Consider the following 20,196-nt stretch of genomic DNA (forward strand, 5'->3'; position numbering starts at 1 on the left):
AGTGCAAGTTCACACGCCCCTGAAGGTGGTGGATCATCTGGACAAGTGGTAAAGAATTCATATGCGATGCTTGCATACACTGGACAAGCTATGAAACTCTAGATTAGGGATGTAATGCAGGGACTATAAAAGACACTAGTTGGGCCAGAGCTGGAATTTTGGGCACAGTTCTGTTCACCAAATTATGGGAAGGACACAACTGCTCTAGACAGAACAGAAGAGATTTAGAGGATGCTGCCACAGCTTGAAGATAGCAGAATCAGAAGTCTAACAACACCAGGTTATAGTTCAACAGGTTTATTTAAAATCACAAGCTTTCGGAGAGCTGTTCCTTCATCAGTTGAAGCAGCAACATTCCGAAAGCTTGTGATTCCAAAAGCTTGTGATTTCAAGTCAACTCGTCGGATTGTAATCTGGTGAGGATTGACTTCTGTATTTGTCCACCCAAGTCCCCAACACCAGCATCTCCACATCATGAAAACAGCAGCTATGAGGAAAGTCTAGATAGTCTAAGGTCACTTTCCTTAGATCAGAGGAGTCTCAGGGGTGACTTAATTGAGATGTACAAAATGAGGGCTTGGATAGAATAGACAGAGAATACTTGTTTTCCAGTAAGGTAAATGTTAACTACCAAAGGATACAGACTTAAGGTGACTGGCAGAAAGATTAGAGGGGACTTGAGGAATAATGTTTATTTAGCCACTCGGTGTCTGGAGCTCGCTGCTCGATGTGGTGGTTGAAATAAAACCCTCAACTCACTTTAAAAGGAACCTGGAATTGCAACTGATCTTCTAACGTGCACAGCTACAGAACAGCTATTGGTAAGTGGGATTGGAATGGGCAGCTAGTTTATTCAGTTGGCACAGACACCACAGGCCGAATGCTCTCTTCTTGTGTATTAATTTTTCCCATGGCTCCTATACATCAAGGACTTCTCCAAATATGATTTTCCTTCTTCTCCTTTTTCATCAAGATTGGTCTTACTTGCAGCAGAAGTTCTCCCTCTTGCAGATATTCGCCATGTTCCGGTGGTATACAGTTTCCGTGGATGCTGTTCCCATTTGATTTCAAAGTAACTGAAAAAGCAAAGTGAGAACGATATTTATTGGTATAAAACTCAAACGCTGCCAGGTAAGCATAAGTATGTTTGGAACGGTACACAGTTCGAGAGAGGCATATTTACTTTATTCTTTCAATAAAGGCAATTATAGTTATTGCTCATAATTAGGTACATTTGATTTATTATACAGTTGAACCCTAAGATTAACACTCCACAATACTCAAATATGCCTCCTCTTATATGCAAGCATTCTCAGGCACCCCAATCGCCATTCCAATAAAAGGTCATAATAGACTTCCCAATTTTTGACAGGATGAGAAATCTTTAACCAAACACCTTTCTGTTATTGACATGCCCATGGAGGCTGAAGATATTATAAACTTACTGATAGAAAGGAAGGGTAAAATGAAGATTTCAGTTTATTTCTCTCCCCTGTCTGCAACATCATTATTAAATAATCTCATTATTCCTGCTTGTAGCTGTGCTAATCTGAAGAACATTGCATATACTCAACATGGTTAAGAATTGGCTGAGGGCTATGAACCCAAAAACCAACTGACTTTTTCTTCCTTTTATACAGCAGGTACCAAATTTCTTACTTGTAATAAGTTCACAGCATACTTTAGCTTATGAATGCTTTACCCAGACCTTTGGGAAGCCTTCTGAAGCCATTGGAAAAGAAAACTGGAAGAATAAATAACAGGCAATCTACTTGTTAGCACTCTTGCTGAATTTCATCCGACACTAGCTTTGCTCAATCAACGTTACTGGGATTTCAACAGTACTTACAGCAAAGGTAGAGAAAAAAAATCAATGAGTAAATTGTGAATGAAATGCTTTCATTTTATACTCTGATCACCATTACAAATCTCAGATTTGGCTAACATTGTGGTGACGATGTAAATCAGGCTCATTGATCAGATAGATAACATATAATTGGACAAACGTATGCAACTTACTGTAAGCTTCCATAGTTAACTTCCTGATGCAAATAATGGCAGAATTGCAACTCAAGTCTACCTGTCTTCAAATGTTCCCACACTTGCCCATCACAATGCCTTCCTGACCGCTCCATCCTTATATGTTTCAGCACTTTATGCATTCTTGGTTGCTTTACCCACTCTAAAGCGTACGAGTCTGTGTTGAGGGATGTGGGCTGAAAATGTGTTGCTGGAAAAGCACAGCAGGTCAGGCAGCATCTAAGGAGCAGGAGAATCAATGTTTCGGGCATGAGCCCTTCTTCAGGAAAGTGTGCCAAGCAGGCTAAGATAAAAGGTAGGGAGGAGGGACTTGGGGGAGGGGCATTGGAAATGTGATAGATGGAAGGAGGTTAAGGTGAGGGTGATAGGAAACAGGAGAAATCTGAGTTCATCCCTTGTGGTTGGAGGGGTCCTAGGCAGAAGTAGGGGGGGGGGGGGGGGGGGGGGGGGGGGGGGGGGGAGGAGGGGAGAGGTATGGGCACAAGTTTTGCATTTCTTGCGGTTGCAGGGGAAGGTGCCGGGTGTGGAGATTGGGTTGGTGGGGGGTGTGGACCTGACGAGGGAGTCACGGAGGGAGTGGTCTTTACGGAATGCTGATCGGGATGGGGAGGGAAATATATCCCTGGTGGTGGCGGAAATGACGACGGATGATACAATGTATATGGAGGTTGGGAGGTGAGGACCAGTGGGGTTCTGTCCTGGTGGCGATTGGAGGGGCGGGGCTCAAGGGCGGAGGAGCGGGAAGTGGAGGAGATGCGGTGGAGAGCATCGTCGATCACGTCTGGGGGGAAATTGCGGTCTTTGAAGGTGGCGGCCATCTGGGTTGTTCGGTATTGGAACTGGTCCTCCTGGGAGCAGATGCGGCGGAGACGAAGGAATTGGGAATATGGGATGGCATTTTTACAGGGGACAGGGTGGGAGGAGGTGTAGTCTAAGTAGCTGTGGGAGTCGGTCGGTTTATAGTAAATGTCTGTGTTGATTCGGTCGCCCGAGATAGAAATGGAGAGGTCTAGGAAGGGGAGGGAGGAGTCTGAGACTCTCCAGGTAAATTTGAGGTCGGGGTGGAAGGTGTTGGTAAAGTGGATGAACTGTTCAACCTCCTCATGGGAGCATGAGGCAGCGCAAATACAGTCATCGATGTAGCAGAGGAAAAGGTGGGGGATGGTGCCAGTGCAGCTGCAGAAGATGGACTGTTCCACATCCTACGAAGAGGCAGGCATAGCTGGGGCCCGTGCGGGTGCTCATGGCTACTCCTTTGGTTTGGAGAAAGTGGGAAGATTGGAAAGAGAAGTTGTTCAGAGTGAGGACCAGTTCAGTCAGTCGAAGGAGGGTGTCAGAGGAAGGGTACTGGTTGGTACAGCGGGAAAGGAAGAAGCGGAGGGCTTTGAGTCCTTCGTGATGGGGGATGGAGGTGTACAGGGACTGGATGTCCATGGTGAAGATAAGGCGTGGGGACCGGGGAAGCGAAAATCATGGAGGAGGTGGAGGGCGTGGGTGGTGTCCCGAACATAGATGGGGAGTCCTTGGACTAAGGGGGACAGGACCGTGTTGAGGTATGCAGAGATGAGTTCGGTAGGGCAGGAGCAGGCTGAGACAATGGGTTGACCGGGGCAGTCAGGTTTGTGGATTTTGGGCAGGAGGTAGAAACGGGCGGTGCGGGGTTGTGGGACTATAAGGTTGGAGGCGGTGGAAGGGAGATGCCCTGAGGTGATGAGGTTATGAATGGTCTGGGAGATGATGGTTTGGTGGTGGGAGGTGGGGGCATGGTCAAGGGGGCAATAGGAGGTGGTGTCCGCGAGCTGGCATTTAGCCTCAGCGGTGTAAAGGTCGGTGCGCCAAACTACTACCGCTCCGTCCTTGTCTGCCGGTTAGATAGTGAGGTTGGGGTTGGAACGGAGGGAGTGGAGGGCTGCATGTTCCGAGGGTAAGAGGTTGGAGTGGGTGAGAGGGGTTGAGGGGTTGAGGCGGTTAATGTCGCGGCGGCAGTTGGCTGAGAAGAGATCAAGGGCAGGTAAGAGGCCAGCACGGGGTGTCCAGGGGGGACACCCGGACCAACCAATCCAACCAACCCATGGCTCAACACTTCAACTCCCCCTCCCACTGTACCAAGGACATGCAGGTCCTTGGACTCCTCCATCGCCAGACGATAGCAACACGATGGCTGGAGGAAGAGTGTCTCATCTTCTGCCTAGGAACCCTCCAACCACAAGGGATGAACTCAGATTTCTCTAATTTCCTCATTTTCCCTCCCCCCACCACATCTCAGTCCCAACCCTCGAACTCAGCACCACCTTCCTAACCTGCAATCTTCTTCCTGACCTCTCCGCCCCCACCCTTACTCTGGCCTATCTCCCTCACCTTAACCTGCTTCTACCTATCGCATTTCCAACGCCCCTCCCCCAAGTCCCTCCTCCCTACCTTTTATCTTAGCCTGCTTGGCACACTTTCCTCATTCCTGAAGGAGGGCTCATGCCCAAAACGTCGATTCTCCTGCTCCTTGGATGCTGCCTGACCTGCTGCGCTTTTCCAGCAACACATTTTCAGCTCTGATCTCCAGCATCTGCAGTCCTCACTTTCTCCTGTGTTGAGGGATGTCACTGGCATTGCTTTTAACTAGCTTCTGCTTGTAACATTCCTTAAGAGTTTTCAGTAACGGAGGTATCACTACCAGAACATGAATCAGAATAGGTATCACCTTTCATGTGGTTGCTGACAAACCTGCCACAAATCCTTACTACAATAATGTTTTAAATCAGGAACACACCAATGGGAAATATTGGAACCAACTTCAAAAAGAAAATTAGCTTTTGGTCAAATTTCTTAATTTGGATCCTGCATTTTCCATGCTCTTCCCACGGCGGGCTTGGAATTTCAGGCATCAGCATAAGTCTACAACTTGCAACTGGGCAGCAATGAAGAATGAGATCAGACACTTAAGACTGAGAGGCAAGAAGAAAGTTGGCACTGAGGATCATACAAAGAAAGGAAAATGTAAAGTGGAAGATGTCAAAAGATTTAAAAAAAGACAGATGTATAAAGAAAATTCAAAATTAATACCGAAACAAGAGAATATGGAGAGGGAATAACTTTCAATAACCCAACTTCCAGAGACAAGAACCAAAGTACGTAAGTCAGATTGTACTAAGATGGTCATAGTTCCACAAGAGGAAATGAGCAGGCTGTTGAAGGAGAAACTAATTTTATTTTTATTAATGGTCAACTCCACAGAAGATGAATCATTGCCAACCACAGATCTCTGGTCACTTCCTTATATTAGTCTCCACTCATAGCCCTTTTCCCAATTAAAAACTTTGTGTCAGCCCCTAGAAGAAACTTTCTCCCAATGTACTTTCAAAGTCCCAACTTTTAATCCGTCACTCAATACATCGAGTGCCACCCATTGGCATAAGTGAAACCTTAGCTCCAGCTTTTAGATCCCAGGAATTAATAAGTGTTTTTCTCAAGCAGAGTATTTTACTTCATACAGCAACACTTATAGTGTCCCTCCTAACATAAAACAACTGGGCATAGATATTATAGTATTAAAGAGTTCAACAGAAGTTTATGATGATGGATTATTGTACACAAGCATTACATTCACAGTCAGTGCGTTTGGGTAAACATTAAACCACTTAGTTACACATTGCACAGTGCTTTCAGTAGCATGACATGGCTCAGGTGTTCTGAGGTCAGATGGAGTAGGAGACCTTTTAGACCCTCAAGTCACATGCTTTTAGTGACAATATTATGAGTATGTCCCTTAAAAATATACTGACACCCTCTCCTTCTACCAGCAGCACCGGTTCTCTCCAAGTCAAGGGACATCAACTTGAATGTATATGGCAAACAACTGATTTACTCTTCACAATCCATTCTGGCTGGAGCTCATAAAACATTATCAGGTGCTTTTACATCCAAAACAAAACCTTTCACTTTTTCAAAAGAGAACAAGTTTCTTTGTTACTGCAAAGCCTCATCTTAACATCTCCTCTCCCACCTGTCACACACTAATCTCCAACAAAAAGCCCAAGGATTTTATGAGCTTCTTTATTACTAGGTTTAAAACCATCCATTCAACTCTCCCATTTCCCATCTTTTCCTCACCCACCGGGCCTTTAGGGATTCCCTCGGAGTTATACCTGAATGTGTATCTTTCTCTCATTTCTTTTCTATTTTTCTCATGCTGTTTCTGAGTTCACCCGGACTCCCATCTTAACTGATATTTTTAAGAGTTGGCTTTCTCCAGGTATCCTTTGCCTTCATTAACATCTTTACGATCAAAAACAAAGACCCATACTCCGGCATCTTCACAAACCACTACTTCATCTTCAAACGTCTTTCCTCTCAAGTCCTTGAGCATTTCGTCAGTTCTTACCTTTCCCACAACATCTCTCTCCATTCTTGAACTGCTGTCTTGCTGTCACCCAAGGTTCCATCCTTGGCTCCCTCCTATTTCGCCTCTGCTCATCAATATTGTTCATTAGCCAGTATCAAAGTCTAAATGTACACTGATGATATAGCGTACCAGCTGCACTTCACCACCACCTTTCTTGACTCCTTCATTCTTTAAATTGTCAAACTTTTTACTCTAATGTGCAGAACTAGATATTTCCTTCAATGAAATTTAGAAAAGGCCAAATCCATCTTCTTCATTTGTTACCGAAAATCTTGTTGTCTTCCCATGATGCCATTCACCTTTACATTAAGTGTTGGGGGTTGAACCAGACCATTCACAACCTTATTGTCATAACTGATACAAAGAGGAGCTTCTGACCACACATCTGTGGCCATCAAAACCTTCTAAGTCCACTCTCCAAGATTTCACCCTTTCCTTTGCATATCTGCACCTGAAACTCTCCTCCACACTTTTGTCACTTGACTATTCTAAGCCACCTTCCCCTCCATAAGCTTGAGATCATCTAATTCTGGATTAGTGGTGCTGGAAGAGCACAGCAGTTCAGGCAGCATCCAAGTAGCTTCGAAATCGATGTTTCGGGCAAAAGCCCTTCATCAGGAATAAATAAAGCTACTTTTTTTTATTCCTGATGAAGGGCTTTTGCCCGAAACGTCAATTTCGAAGCTACTTGGATGCTGCCTGAACTGCTGTGCTCTTCCAGCACCACTAATCCAGAATCTGGTTTCCAGCATCTGCAGTCATTGTTTTTACCTCTGAGATCATCTAATACCTACTGCCAATGTCCTAACTGATGTCATATTCCATTCACCCGTCACCCTGTACTATCTCACCTATTCACAGCCAAATTTTAAATTCACATCCTTGCTTTTAAACCGACTCCATGGTCTGTCCCCTTCCCAACTCTGGTATCTTGCTGCTTCACCTTCAAGATATTTGTCCTCTTCTTATTCCATCCCCTTAAACAACCACTTTTAGTCAGTCCACAATTCGCAGCCACAACTTCACCTGCAAGGTCTCAAGTTCTGGAATGCCCCCTCCAAACACCCCTCTGCCTCTTTTTTTTAACAATACTGCTTAAAATCTCTTTTGCCAAACTTTTGCTTACATACCCTAACAGCTCTTCAGGTGAGTGACATCAAGATGTTTTTTCCAAGGTATAGGCGATATACAAATTGTAATAAACATTTGGGTGCTGAGACTTCAGAATTAGAATACAGATATAATTAGTAAAATTTGGCTATTACACCCACTGAATTTGGCAAGATTGCATAAAACAAAGGAAGATCTGGCTAAATTGCAAAATTTGTCTGAATTTAACAAGACACCTTTCAATATTAAGATGATTATGAGACGAGGGAAAAATAAGTATTGGAGTTACAAGTAAAATTATGTTAGTCTTAGGATCTCTAACTGTGGATCAGTGGCTAGAATGTTAAATGAGGATCAGTGGCTAGAATGTTAAATGAGAGCTCTATCCAAAATATGCGGCAGTGATACACGAGGTGAAAAAATCATTGGTTGCATGAAAGTGTGTGCACGCGCGTGTGTGTGTTATGTTACAATCCAAACACCCTCCACTCAGGACATCTCATCCTACAACTACCAAAACTCCCAAAAGTGCCATCAGCCTCGATCTGACTAACTTTGCCCATCAGCTAACCCAATTACTCTCAACAGTCCCTGACCAGACCCCACATCATAATCAAATAACACTTAACATCCCTCTGTAGTTTTTGAAAGAAGCTTTATGCATTTATTACTTTTTACTTGCCGGAATATGACAGCGAGCACTGTAAAAATGTTTGCTGAGTTCTTCAGGATCCTCCATTGGAAGAAAGAAACAATGGAGGCAATTAACAGTGGATAATGTTGCCTGATCTGGGTCAGAGATAGGAATTACAACCCCGAATGGAAGACGTAAACCGCTGTTGGGCAGCCTTTAATACAAGCTAATAAAAAGTCAAGGACATTAAAAAGAGACCGAGGGAGGTTACAAATGTGACAAAACTATTCAAGTATAGTGGGTTCAAGGTTTTTATGAGAGGTTGAAAATGGTAGAGTTAGATTAGATGGGAAAAGCAGTTGAAAAAGAGAATTATTAACATGGAGATCAATAGGGAAAGTTAGGACATCAGTTGTTCAGTGGGAATAGGGTAAATAGAGCAGGGGTGTGTCTTATGGGCAAGATGAGCGCAACAAGAACATGAGGACAAACAAAGCAGAAATGAGAGAAGAGCTCAGATTTAGTGCGGTGTGGAAACTTTACAGGATGTTTGAACCAGCGAGTAAGTGGAGAGTGCGATGTGGCAGTGACAGCTATTAGATGCGCTGGATCTTAGTGCCCAAAAAAGCAAAGGTGTTCCTTGCATTTATTGTTGAGGGCGAAGGTGGAAGAGTCAGAGAGAGGATTTAAGATAGCAGCTTGCAACAGAAAAGAGAACATGGGCATTATCTTTTAAATTTAAGATGATTCTGCAGCAGTGAGCAGCTTGTGAGCACAATAACAGATCCTAGCAGTGTAAGTCCATCTAATCGAAGCACTCACTGACGGAATTACCATTCTCGCACCTTTTTTACCCTCAGCAAAGTCTGAATGGTTCATTGACTAATTTTGTTAAAGATATACAGATGGTGGGTATTGTTTGATTTAGGATTGAAATCACTTATAAAGAGAGAGTTAGCCGAGATATGAAGCTGGTATTTTAGATTAGATTTCCTACAGTGCGGAAACAGGCCCTTCTGCCCAACCAGTCCACACTAACCCTTCCGAAGAGCAACCCTCCCAGACCAACTTCCCTCTGACTAATACCGCTAACACTATGAGCAATTTAGCATGGCCAACTCACCTAACTTGCACATCTTTGGATTGTGGTAGCACCCGGAGAAAACCCACGCAGACACGGGGATAATGCGCAAATCCACACAGTCGCCCAAGGCTGGAATCGAACCTGGGACCCTAGTGCTGTGAGGCAGTTGTGCTAACCACTAAGCCACCGTGCCACCCGAGAGGCAGAGATTTTTTAAGACTGCATCTTGTTACCTACTTCATCATCTGGCTTGGATCTGTTTAACAAGGTCCATCTATTTCACAGCAGATTGCACTTTCACAATTTCACACAGACAGGCCATGACTTTTCTGACGTAGGCAGTCTAAAAATTAAACCATGCACTAGCAGTTAATCTGTCTTGCACCTGGAATTACTATACCTCACCTGGAAATGCTTAATTTCAACCTAGTTCTGAAAATATAAAGAATATTCCATTCTCAGCTTACATTAACAAAGCCTTGTATGCACATAAATGAGCCTGAATTAGGATATCAATTCAAAACTCCTTCTCTGGATTCTTTAGGGCAAGGAAGGAAAATTTCACAGGTAAAATAACTGGGAGTGTAAAACTAGAACTGTGTAGCTGCGAGAGTCAGCACAAAAACAGGACAATGCATTTTCAAGAAAGGAAATTTCTGATTTAGCTGCATTAACTAAAATGCTTTCATCTCTAGCTACAAAACCATATCTGTTGCAAGTTTATTAAGCTGGCTAACTGCTAAATGTTTGGAAACAGTAATTCCTAGGACACTACCAAGAAATTTGATTCTCTCAACTGCAATTATTTCCTGTATTCTGGACCATGACAAATCTAAAAAAGGTACAAAAGTTCTTATTTGGATGTACAAACTGGAACTAGCAAAAATAGCTTCAAAAATGGTTCAAAGTTAGTTTGTTCAAGATTGTCTCCTATAACTGAATAGTTCCGAAATCTTATAATTGATGTAGAAACTATCCAAAATCAAATTATTAATCTCGAAAAAAAAACTGCTAGTGAGTTTTGAGAATATTTGTAGCTCAGGTTGAGGTTCTGGACATAGGTTTGCTTGCTGAGCTGAAAGGTTCGTTTTCAGACGTTTTGTCACCACACTAGGTAACATCATCAGTGAGGCTCTGGATGAAGCACTGGTGGTATGGCCCACTTTCTATTTATGCATTTAGGTTTGTTTGGGTTGGTGATGCCATTTCCTGTGGTGACACCATTTCCCATGGTGATGTCATTTCCTGTTCTTTTTTCAAGGGGGTGGTAAATGGGGTCCAAATCAATGTGTTTGTTGATAGAGTTCCAGTTGGAATGCCACGCTTCTAGGAATTCTCATGTGTGTCTCTGTTTGGCTTGTCCTAGGATGGATGTGTTGCCCCGGTCAAAGTGGTGTCCTTTCTCATCTGTATGGAATGATATTAGTGAGAATGGGTCATGTCTTTTTGTGGCTAGTTGATATTCATGTATCCTGGTGGCTAGTTTTCTGCCTGTTTGTCCAATGTAGCATTTTTTATAGTTCTTGCAAGGTATTTTGTAAATGACATTAGTTTTGCCTCACTATGCAATTACAAATAATTTGCAAAGTAAAATGAACAGTGTTTTTTATAGTTCTTGAAATGAAAACTTCAAGACTGCAATTTAACACTAACAAGCACATGAGTTTAGCTAAAATGGTATATTCTGTAAGAACACATACAGTTTAAATCTAAGACTGGGATGCAGAAAATACATAATTTATGATTTGGTATCATTCAACAGTTCTTTGTGCGAAGAATTCTACCCATTGTTCCCTTGTAGCAACAAAATAGGAAGTAGGAAACCCATTAGTTCCCCATCTCTGTCTCCACATTTAGACTGTCAACAGAAATGCAAACTGATACAAACGTTCTGCACATCGCAGTTTTCCTGCAACCGTCTCCTGTATATAGAACTCAATTTTTCCCTGAAAATTGGTGTTTCTGAAATGAAATGTTCTATGCATTTGTAGAAAAGAAACACAGAACTATTTAGTTATACAGAGACAAACCAAAAAATATAAATCTAATCCAACATTAAAGAGATGATCGGCTTGCACATCTTAGCTCACCCTCAAACCAAGGAAGGAGGGAATTTTTGTAGACTTCAAAAGAAGGTACAAATATTATTTGACAACCACCCATATATAACATAATTATGACCAGAGAAAGGGGGTGAAGGTGAAGAATTCCACAATTACATAACTATCCAGTAATTATGCAAACTAATGTTGTCAAAAGTGAAGCAAACATAATAATTGTGGTCTTCGAGGCAACAATTGCTTTTTATTGCAATTTTTCATAAATCTATTCATACTTCATCATTTTTAACCAGAATTCTGCAAGAAAACAAGATTTTAAAATGAGGGAATTCCAGGTGGATAGACGAAGGGGACAGGAAGAGAGTTATTGACAAAATCCATTTTAAGAGAGAATGGATTTTAGAAGGGGAGGAAGAAGTAACACCATTTTTCCAGGGCAGCAATTACTGTTTTATACGCTGTTGCATTGTTTTGGAAAAAAAAAGTCAAAACAACAGAAGTTAGGACAGTGCGGGGGGGAGAGAGGAGAGAGGAGAGAGAGAGAGAGAGAGAGAGAGAGAGAGAGAGAGAACCTGCACAGTTACTGCCTTTGCTGTTTTTGAATTCATGTGTCGCTGGACATCGGAGTGCAACTGGGAAAATTAACAAACAGTGAAATTCACAACTAATCTTGGAGGAACCAGTTTGGGTGAAGTTCACAACACAGAATCAGATAAGTTAATTGTTGTTTTAAGTCTGTCCAAGAGAAAGGCTGTATTAGTGAATGCAGTGGGTTCTTTCTTGATTATATGTTTTTGGAGATAAGTCTCTTGATTAAACTTAAAATATAAGCCGTAGCTATTAATTTAACCTGGGGCAGTGTTTTGGAGAGGAATAAGATGGTGTAAATTTCTGGGTCTGTAGATTGTGAAGAAGCAAAAATGGCCTTTGCAGCGAGACGTACTTCTGGTCAGATGTGGGAGTTTAAAGAGAGTTTAAGGGTTACTGCGGATTATATCTGCCATAAATGCTGTTGGATGCAAATCTTATCAGATCGAGTAGATCAGTTGGAGAGACAGATAGAAGCGATGAGGAATTTGCAACAGCAACAGTATGTGATGGATGGCAGTTATAGGAAGGGGGGGCAAGTCTCAGATACAGTCACATAGATGGGTTAACTCCAGGAAGGGTAAGAGAGGTAGGCACCTGGGGCAGGGGTCTTTTGTAGATATACACATTTTAAACAGGTATGCTGTTTTGGAAAATGTAGTGGGAGATGGATTCTCAGGGGAACGTAGCACGAACAGCAAAGATTCTGGTATTGAGATTGGCTCTAATGCAACGAGGGGTACGTCAGCTTCCAAAAGATCAATTGTGTTAAGGGATCCTGTAGTCCGAGGTACAGACAGAAGTTTCTGTGGCCAGCAGAGAAAAAGCAGAATGGTGTGTTGTTTCCCTGGTGCCAGGATCAAGGATGTCTCAGAGAGGGTGCAGAATGTTCTCATGGAGAAGGGCCAGCAAGAGGTCATTGTCCACGTTGGAACCAACGATATAGGAAAAAGTTGAGATTCGGAAGGGAGGTTACAGAGAGTTAGGCAGAAATTTAAAGAGGAGGTCCTCAAGGGTAGTAATATCTGGATTAGTCCCAGTGCTACGAGCTAGTGAGGGCAGGAATAGGAGGATAGAGCAGATGAGGAGCTGGTGTAGGGGGGAAGGATTCACATTTTTGGATCATTGGAATCTCTTTTGGGGTAGGAGTGACCTGTACAAGAAAGACTGATTGCACCTGAATTGGAAGGGGCCTAATGTATTGGCAGGGAAATTTGACAGAACTGCTTGGGAGGATTTAAACTAGTAAAGTGGGGGGGGGGGGGGGGGGGGGAGGTGGGACCCAGGGAGATAGTGAGCAAAAAGATCAATTTGAGACTAGTACTGTTGAGAACAGAAGCGAGTCAAACAGTCAGGGCAGGCAGGGACAAGGTAGGACTAATAAATTAAACTGCATTTATTTCAACGCAAGGGGCCAAACAGGGAAGGCAGATGAACTCATGTTCCTAACCTTGACATGGGACTGGGATATCACAGCAATTATAGAAACATGGCTCAGGGATGGGCAGGACTGGCAGCTTAATGTCCAGGATACAAATGCTACAGGAAGGATGGAAAGGGAGACAAGAGAGGAGGGGGAGTGGCACTTTTGATAAGGGATAGCATTACAGCTGTGCTGAGGGAGGATATTCCCAGAAATACATCCAGGTACGTTATTTGGGTGGAACTGAGAAAAAAGAAAGGGATGATCATCTTACTGGGATCGTATTATAGACCCCCTAATAGTCAGAGGGAAATTGAGAAACAAACTTGTAAGGAGATCTCAGCTGTCTGTAAGAATAATAGGGTAGTTATGGTCGGGGATTTTAACTTTCCAAACATTGAATGGGGCTGCCATAGTGTTAAAGGTTTAGATGGAGAGGAATTTCTTAAGTGTGTACAATACAATTTTCTGATTCAGTGTGTGGATGTACCTACCAGAGAAGGTGCAAAGCTTGACCTACTCTTGGGAAATGAGGCAGGGCAGGTGACTGAGGTGTCAGTGGGGGAGCACTTTGGGGCCAGCGACCATAATTCTACTCGTTTTAAAATAGTGATGGAAAAGGATAGAACAGATCTAAAAGTTGAAGGTCTAAATTGGAGAAATGCCAATTTCGACGGTATTAGGCAAGAACTTTCGAAAGCTGATTGAGGCAGATGTTTGCAGGTAAAGGGACAGCTGGAAAATGGGAAGCCTTCAGAAATGAGATAACAAGAATCCAGAGAAAGTATATTCCTGTCAGGGTGAAAGGGAAGGCTGGTCGGTATAGGGAATGCTGGATGACGAAAGAAATTGGGGGTTTGGTTAAGAAAAATAAGGAAGCATATGTCAGGTATTGACAGGATAGATCGAGTGAATCCTTAGAAGAGTATAAAGGAAGTACGAGTATTCTTAAGAGGGAAATCAGGAGGGCAAAAAGGGGACATGAGATAGCTTTGGCAAATAGAATTAAGGAGAATCCAAAGGGTATTTACAAATATATTAAGGACAAAAGGGTAACTAGGGAGAGAATAAGGCCCCTCAAAGATCAGCAAGGTTGCCTTTGTGTGGAGCCACAGAAAATGGGGGAGATACTAAATGAATATTTTGCATCAGTATTGACTGTGGAAAAGGATATGGAAGATATAGACTGTAGGGAAATAGATGGTGACATCTTGCAAAATGTCCAGATTACAGAGGAGGAAGTGCTGGATGTCTTGAAACGGTTAAAGGTGGATATATCCCCAGGACCTGATCAGGTATACCCGAGAACTCTGTGGGAAGCTAGCGAAGTGATTGCTGGGCCTCTTGCTGAGATATTTGTATCATCGATAGTCACAGGTGAGGTGCCAGAAGACTGGAGGTTGGCAAACGTGGTGCCACTGTTTAAGAAGGGCGGTAAAGACAAACCAGGGAACTATAGACCGGTGAGCCTGACCTCGGTGGTAGGCAAGTTGTTGGAGGGAATCCTGAGGGACAGGATGTACATCTAATTGGAAAGGCAAGGACTGATTAGGGATAGTCAACATGGCTTTGTGCATGGGAAATCATGTCTCACAAACTTGATTGAGTTTTTTGAAGAAGTAATAAAGAGGATTGATGAGGGCAGAGTGGTAGATGTGATCTATATGGACTTCAGTAAGGCATTCGACAAGGTTCCCCATGGGAGACTGATTAGCAAGGTTAGATCTCATGGAATACAGGGAGAACTAGCCATTTAGATACAGAACTGGCTCAAAGGTAGAACACAGAGGGTGGTGGTGGAGGGTTGTTTTTCAGACTGGAGGCCGGTGACCAGTGGAGTGCCACAAGGATCGGTGCTGGGTCCACTACTTTTTGTCATTTACATAAATGATTTGGATGCGAGCATAAGAGGTACAGTTAGCAAGTTTGCAGATGACACCAAAATTGGAGGTGTAGTGGACAGTGAAGAGGGTTACCTCAGATTACAACAGAATCTGGACCAGATGTGCCAATGGGCTGAGAAGTGGCAGATGGAGTTTAATTCATATAAATGTGAGGTGCTGCATTTTGGGAAAGCATATCTTAGTAGGACTTATACATTTAATGGTAAGGTCCTAGGGAGTGTTGCTGAACAAAGAGACCTTGGAGTGCAGGTTCATAGCTCCTAGAAAGTGGAGTCGCAGGTAGATAGGAGAGTGAAGAAGGCGTTTGGTATGCTTTCCTTTATTGGTCAGAGTATTGAGTGTAGGTGTTGGAAGGTCATGTTGCGGCTGTACAGGACATTGGAATATTGCATGCAATTCTGGTCTCCTTCCTATCGGAAAGATGTTGTGAAACGTGAAAGGGTTCCGAAAAGATTTACAAGAATGTTGCCAGGGTTGAAGGATTTGAGTTATAGGGAGAGGCTGAATAGGCTGGGGCTGTTTTCTCTGGAGCGTCAGAGGCTGAGGGGTGACCTTATAGAGGTTTACAAAATTATGAGGGGCATGTATAGGATAAATAAACAAAGTCTTTTCCCTGGGGCCGGGGAGTCCAGAACTAGAGGGCATTGGTTTAGGGTGAGAGGGGAAAGATATAAAAGAGACCCAAGGGGCAACTTTTTCCATGCAGAGGGTGGTATGTGTATGGAATGAGCTGTCAGAGGATGTGGTGGAGGCTGGTACAATTGCAACATTTAAAAGGCATTTGGATGGGTATATGAATAGGAAGGGTTTGGAGGGATATGGGCTGGGTGCTGGCAGGTGGGACTAGATTGGGTTGGGATATCTAGTCGGCAAGGACGGATTGGACTGAAGGGTCTGTTTTCCATGCTGACATCTCTATGACTCTAAGTAAAGATAGTAAGGCGAAGTGGTTTAGGAAGTACAGAACAAGTGTGTGTGATGGGTGAAAAATAAACTGCTCACTCCACAGAAATCTGACATCTGAAAGACGAAAGGTTACAAGTAAGGAAATATAAGTGATAAATTCCCAAGTAAAATATAGCAAGTCCAGGGAGGGATTTGAAATTAATTAGGACAAAAGGAGAGTTACTGAAACTGATCATTGAGGGGATTCTTTTTTGGAAACAATTCAGCTTTGAATGAGGTTGTGAAAAGTGGAGACAAAAAAAAAGGAACAACAGTGCTCAGAAATCATTTTTTCATGTGATGAAGGCATGAACATGAATTTTAGTATGCTGCACATAGAGAATTAGGCAGGCAACTTCCCTGTAGCAAAATGCAGGCTCAAGAGTGTGGTGCTCGAAAAGCACAGCATGTCAGACAGCATCTGAAGAGCAGGAGAATTGACGTTTCGGGCACAAGCCCTTCATCAGGAATGAGGCTTGTGGGCCAGAGGGGCTGACAGATAAATGGGAGGGTTGAGGGGCTAGGGGAACGTACCTGTGAATGCAATAGGTAAATGAAGGTAGGGGATGTGGTGACAGGTTAGAGAGAGGAGGGTGGAGCAGATAGATGGGAAAGATAATGGACAGGTCAAGAGGACAGTGCCAAGTTGGAGGTTTGGGACTGGAATAAGGTAAGGGGAGGGGAAATGACGAAACTGGTGAAATCCACATAACTCTCATGTGGTTGCAAGGTCTCAAGGCAGAAGATGAAGTGTTCTTCTTCCAGGCATTAGGTGGTTAGGATTTGGCAATGGAGGCGGCCCAGGACCTGCATGTCCTTGGAGGAGTGGGAGGGGGCGTTGAAATATTCAGCCACGGCACGATAGGGTTGGTTGGTGTGGGTGTCCGAGAGATGTTCTCTGAAACGATCTGCAAGTACGAGTCCTGTCTCCCTAATGTAGAGGAGACCACATCAGTTGCAATAGATACAGTAGGTGACATTTGCGGAGGTACAAGTAAATTTCTGTCAGATGTGTAAGGCTCCTTGGGGGCCTTGGACGGAGGTTGGGGGGGGGGAAAGAGGGCGCAGGTTTTGCTCCTCCTGTGTTGGCAGGGGAAGGTGCTGGGAGTGGGGCAACGGGTGTGGATCTGAAAAGGAAGTTGCAGAGGGAATGGTCTCTCCGAAATGCTGATAGGGGTGGGGAGGGAAATATTTCCTTGGTGGTGGGGTCTGTTTGTAGGTAGCGGAAGTGGTGGAGGATGATGCAACGTATACGTAGATTGGTTGGTTGGAACGTGGAGGGGGTGGGGGGGGGGGGGTGGTCTGTCCTTGTTGCATTGGAAGGAGTGGGGTTCAAGGGTTGAGGTGCAGGAAGTGGAGATGACGCGCTGGAGGGCATCGTCGTCCACATGGGAGGAGAAACTGCAGTCTTTGAATGAAGAGGCCATCTGGGATTTTCTATGGTGAAACTGGTCATCCTGGGAACAGAAATGGCAGAGGCAAGGAATTGGGAATAAAGGATGGAGTTGTTAACAGGAGGTGAAGCAGGAGGAAGTGTAGTCCAGGTAGCTGTGGGAGTCGGTGGATTTGTTGAAGATGTCAGTAGTTAATCGGTCACAAGAGATGGAGATGGAGAGGTCCAGGAAGGGGAGGTAGGTCCGAGATGGTCCAGTTGAATGGGAGGTTGAGGTGAAAGGTGTTAGTGAAGTTGATGAACTGTTCAACCTTCTCATGACAGCACAAAGTAGCACCGGTACAGTCATCGATGTAATGGAGGAAAAGGTAGGGGATGGTGCCAGTGTAGCTATGGAAGATGGACTGTTCCACGTACCTGGCAAAGAGACAGGCCTTGCTGGGGCGCATGCGGGTGCCCATGGCTACCCCTTTGGTTTGGAGGAAGTGGGAGGATTGGAAGGAGAAGTTAAGGTGAGGACCAGTTCAGCCAGGTGGATGAGGGCGTCAGTGGACAGGTACTGGTTGGGAGGACGTGAGAGGAAGAAACGGGAGGGCTTGGAGGCCTTTGTTGTGGCGGATGGATGTGTACAGGGAATGCATGTCCATGGTGAGGCATAAGGGCTGGGGAAACAGAAGTCTTGGAGGAGTTGAAGGTTGTGGTGGTGTCCCAAATGTAGGTAGGGAGTTCCTGAACTAAGGGGAACAGACGGTGTCAAGGTATGCAAAGATGAGTTCAGTGGGACAGGATCAGGCTGAGACAATGGGTCGACCAGAGATGTCAGGTTTGTGAATCTCCAGTAGGAAGTAGAGTCGGGCTGTGCGGTGTTCACAGGCGATGAGGTGGGACCATGTGGATAGGAGATCCCCAGAGGTGATGAGGTTGTGGATAGTCTGGGAGATGATAGTTTGGTCATAAGTGAGGTGAGGTCATGGTCAAGGGGGCAGTAGAGTCATAGAGATGTTACAGCATGGAAACAGACCCTTTGGTCCAACCCGTCCATGCCGACCAGATATCCCAACCCAATCCAGTCCCACCTGCCAGCACCAGGCCCATATCCCTCCAAACCCTTCCTATTCATATACCCATCCAAATGCCTCTTAAATGTTGCAATTGTGCCAGCAATTACAAAGTGGAAAAAGAGCACGTTTATGAACTGAGAAGTGCTAAAAGCAGATAACATATCATCAACATCATGAACAACATTACCAAGGTCTTTTTGTCAACAGCAAGAGGAACATCAACAATTTAACAGAAAACCATTCTAAAAGGTGATTTAAGGATGTCTCATCTACAATACACCAAACTGGAGAGAATGAGTAGAAGGAATGAACAATCCTTGGTCAATGAGGTGAATAATCTGTCAGTCTGATACGCTACCCCAAGAGCTACTTTTGATACCAAGGGTAAATCAAGTCTTCCAACCTCGAACATATAACTCTTATTAACACAGCTGATTGTAAGAAACAATTGAACTGGAGCAAATGAAGAATTAGTTATTGCCTACGTTTATATTATGCTAATTGTCAGCTACAAATGAGAGTGCCATGCTTTATGTATAGATTGGCAATGAGTTGCTTCTACAATTCATCTCTAAATGACAATTCCACATCTTCTAATTTTAAGGTTATCTGTAACCTCTGTACGTTATCTCCAACTGCAAACATCAAACAGATGTCACTTTCTTGGTACCCATTATTTTAATTCTGTCCCTGAATTGACTGACTCAGTTCTCAATTTGTCTCCATAAGCCATTAACTGCTGACATTGATAAGTGATACAGTCTTTCCCTGACACAAAAGTTCCAGTTTGAATGACAAAGCTGAAAACAATTTACTAAGCACTTGTGTATTTGTACCATTTGGCTTGTAGAGTTTGCTAACCATGGTCATAAATGTCCTCGATCAACTTCTCTATAGCTCATTGTCACCGATTGTTACCTACCTAGAAAAACAAAATGCAACCAAACATTATCTAGATATCCATGATGACATGAAGAAAACAAGACTGATCCAAGTGAAGGTACCACTGACCCTTGAAATATATGACCATTTCCAAACAGAGATTGTTGGCAGTGAATAATTTTGAAGCAAATCAAACAAATGACATAATTATTTGAACATGTCTTCAACTTAAAATACTGCCCACATAACACTAGTACCCATTGTTTTCATATCTTGTTGTCTAGCAACTGTAGTCATATCCAAAATCAACAGCATTAAATGTAAATACTGCTTAAGAACTGGTTAATCCTCTGTGCAAAGACACAATTTGTACCCTCAAAGAACAACAATGAGACTTATTTAAACAAGGGTGCACCTGCTTTCACATCTATCCACCATGGTCAGCCATGATGATTAACCTCCACTTTGAGCTGTAGAATAGTGACATGTCTCTTCACAAGACTTCCTTTGTGGGGCATTTCTTTAATGGTGGTAGGCTCGGAAAATATTGCAGCAGTGAGGAGTTGATTGGGATGAAAAGAGAGTGCAATATATAAGATAGTACAATATTAGGAATAATACTGATTTGGAGGTGCCTGTGTTGGACTGGGGTCTATTGTTAGAAGCTATCTTGAGA

At 43.5% G+C, this 20,196-nt stretch overlaps 1 protein-coding gene across 2 annotated transcripts in view; it reads right to left on the bottom strand.

Moving 5' to 3' along the window:
- The window catches only part of LOC140480465 (aryl hydrocarbon receptor-like), a 195,421-nt gene that overhangs the window by 98,153 nt on the left and 77,072 nt on the right, over positions 1 to 20,196 (bottom strand). For both annotated transcript variants that reach the window (XM_072575366.1, XM_072575365.1), the window contains exon 3: positions 985 to 1,076. In XM_072575366.1, coding sequence (XP_072431467.1) covers positions 985 to 1,076 — 92 coding nt within the window. The remainder of the gene's footprint in view (positions 1 to 984; positions 1,077 to 20,196) is intronic.

This window comes from Chiloscyllium punctatum, chromosome 8 (assembly GCF_047496795.1).
Source record: "Chiloscyllium punctatum isolate Juve2018m chromosome 8, sChiPun1.3, whole genome shotgun sequence".
Taxonomy (NCBI): domain Eukaryota; kingdom Metazoa; phylum Chordata; class Chondrichthyes; order Orectolobiformes; family Hemiscylliidae; genus Chiloscyllium; species Chiloscyllium punctatum.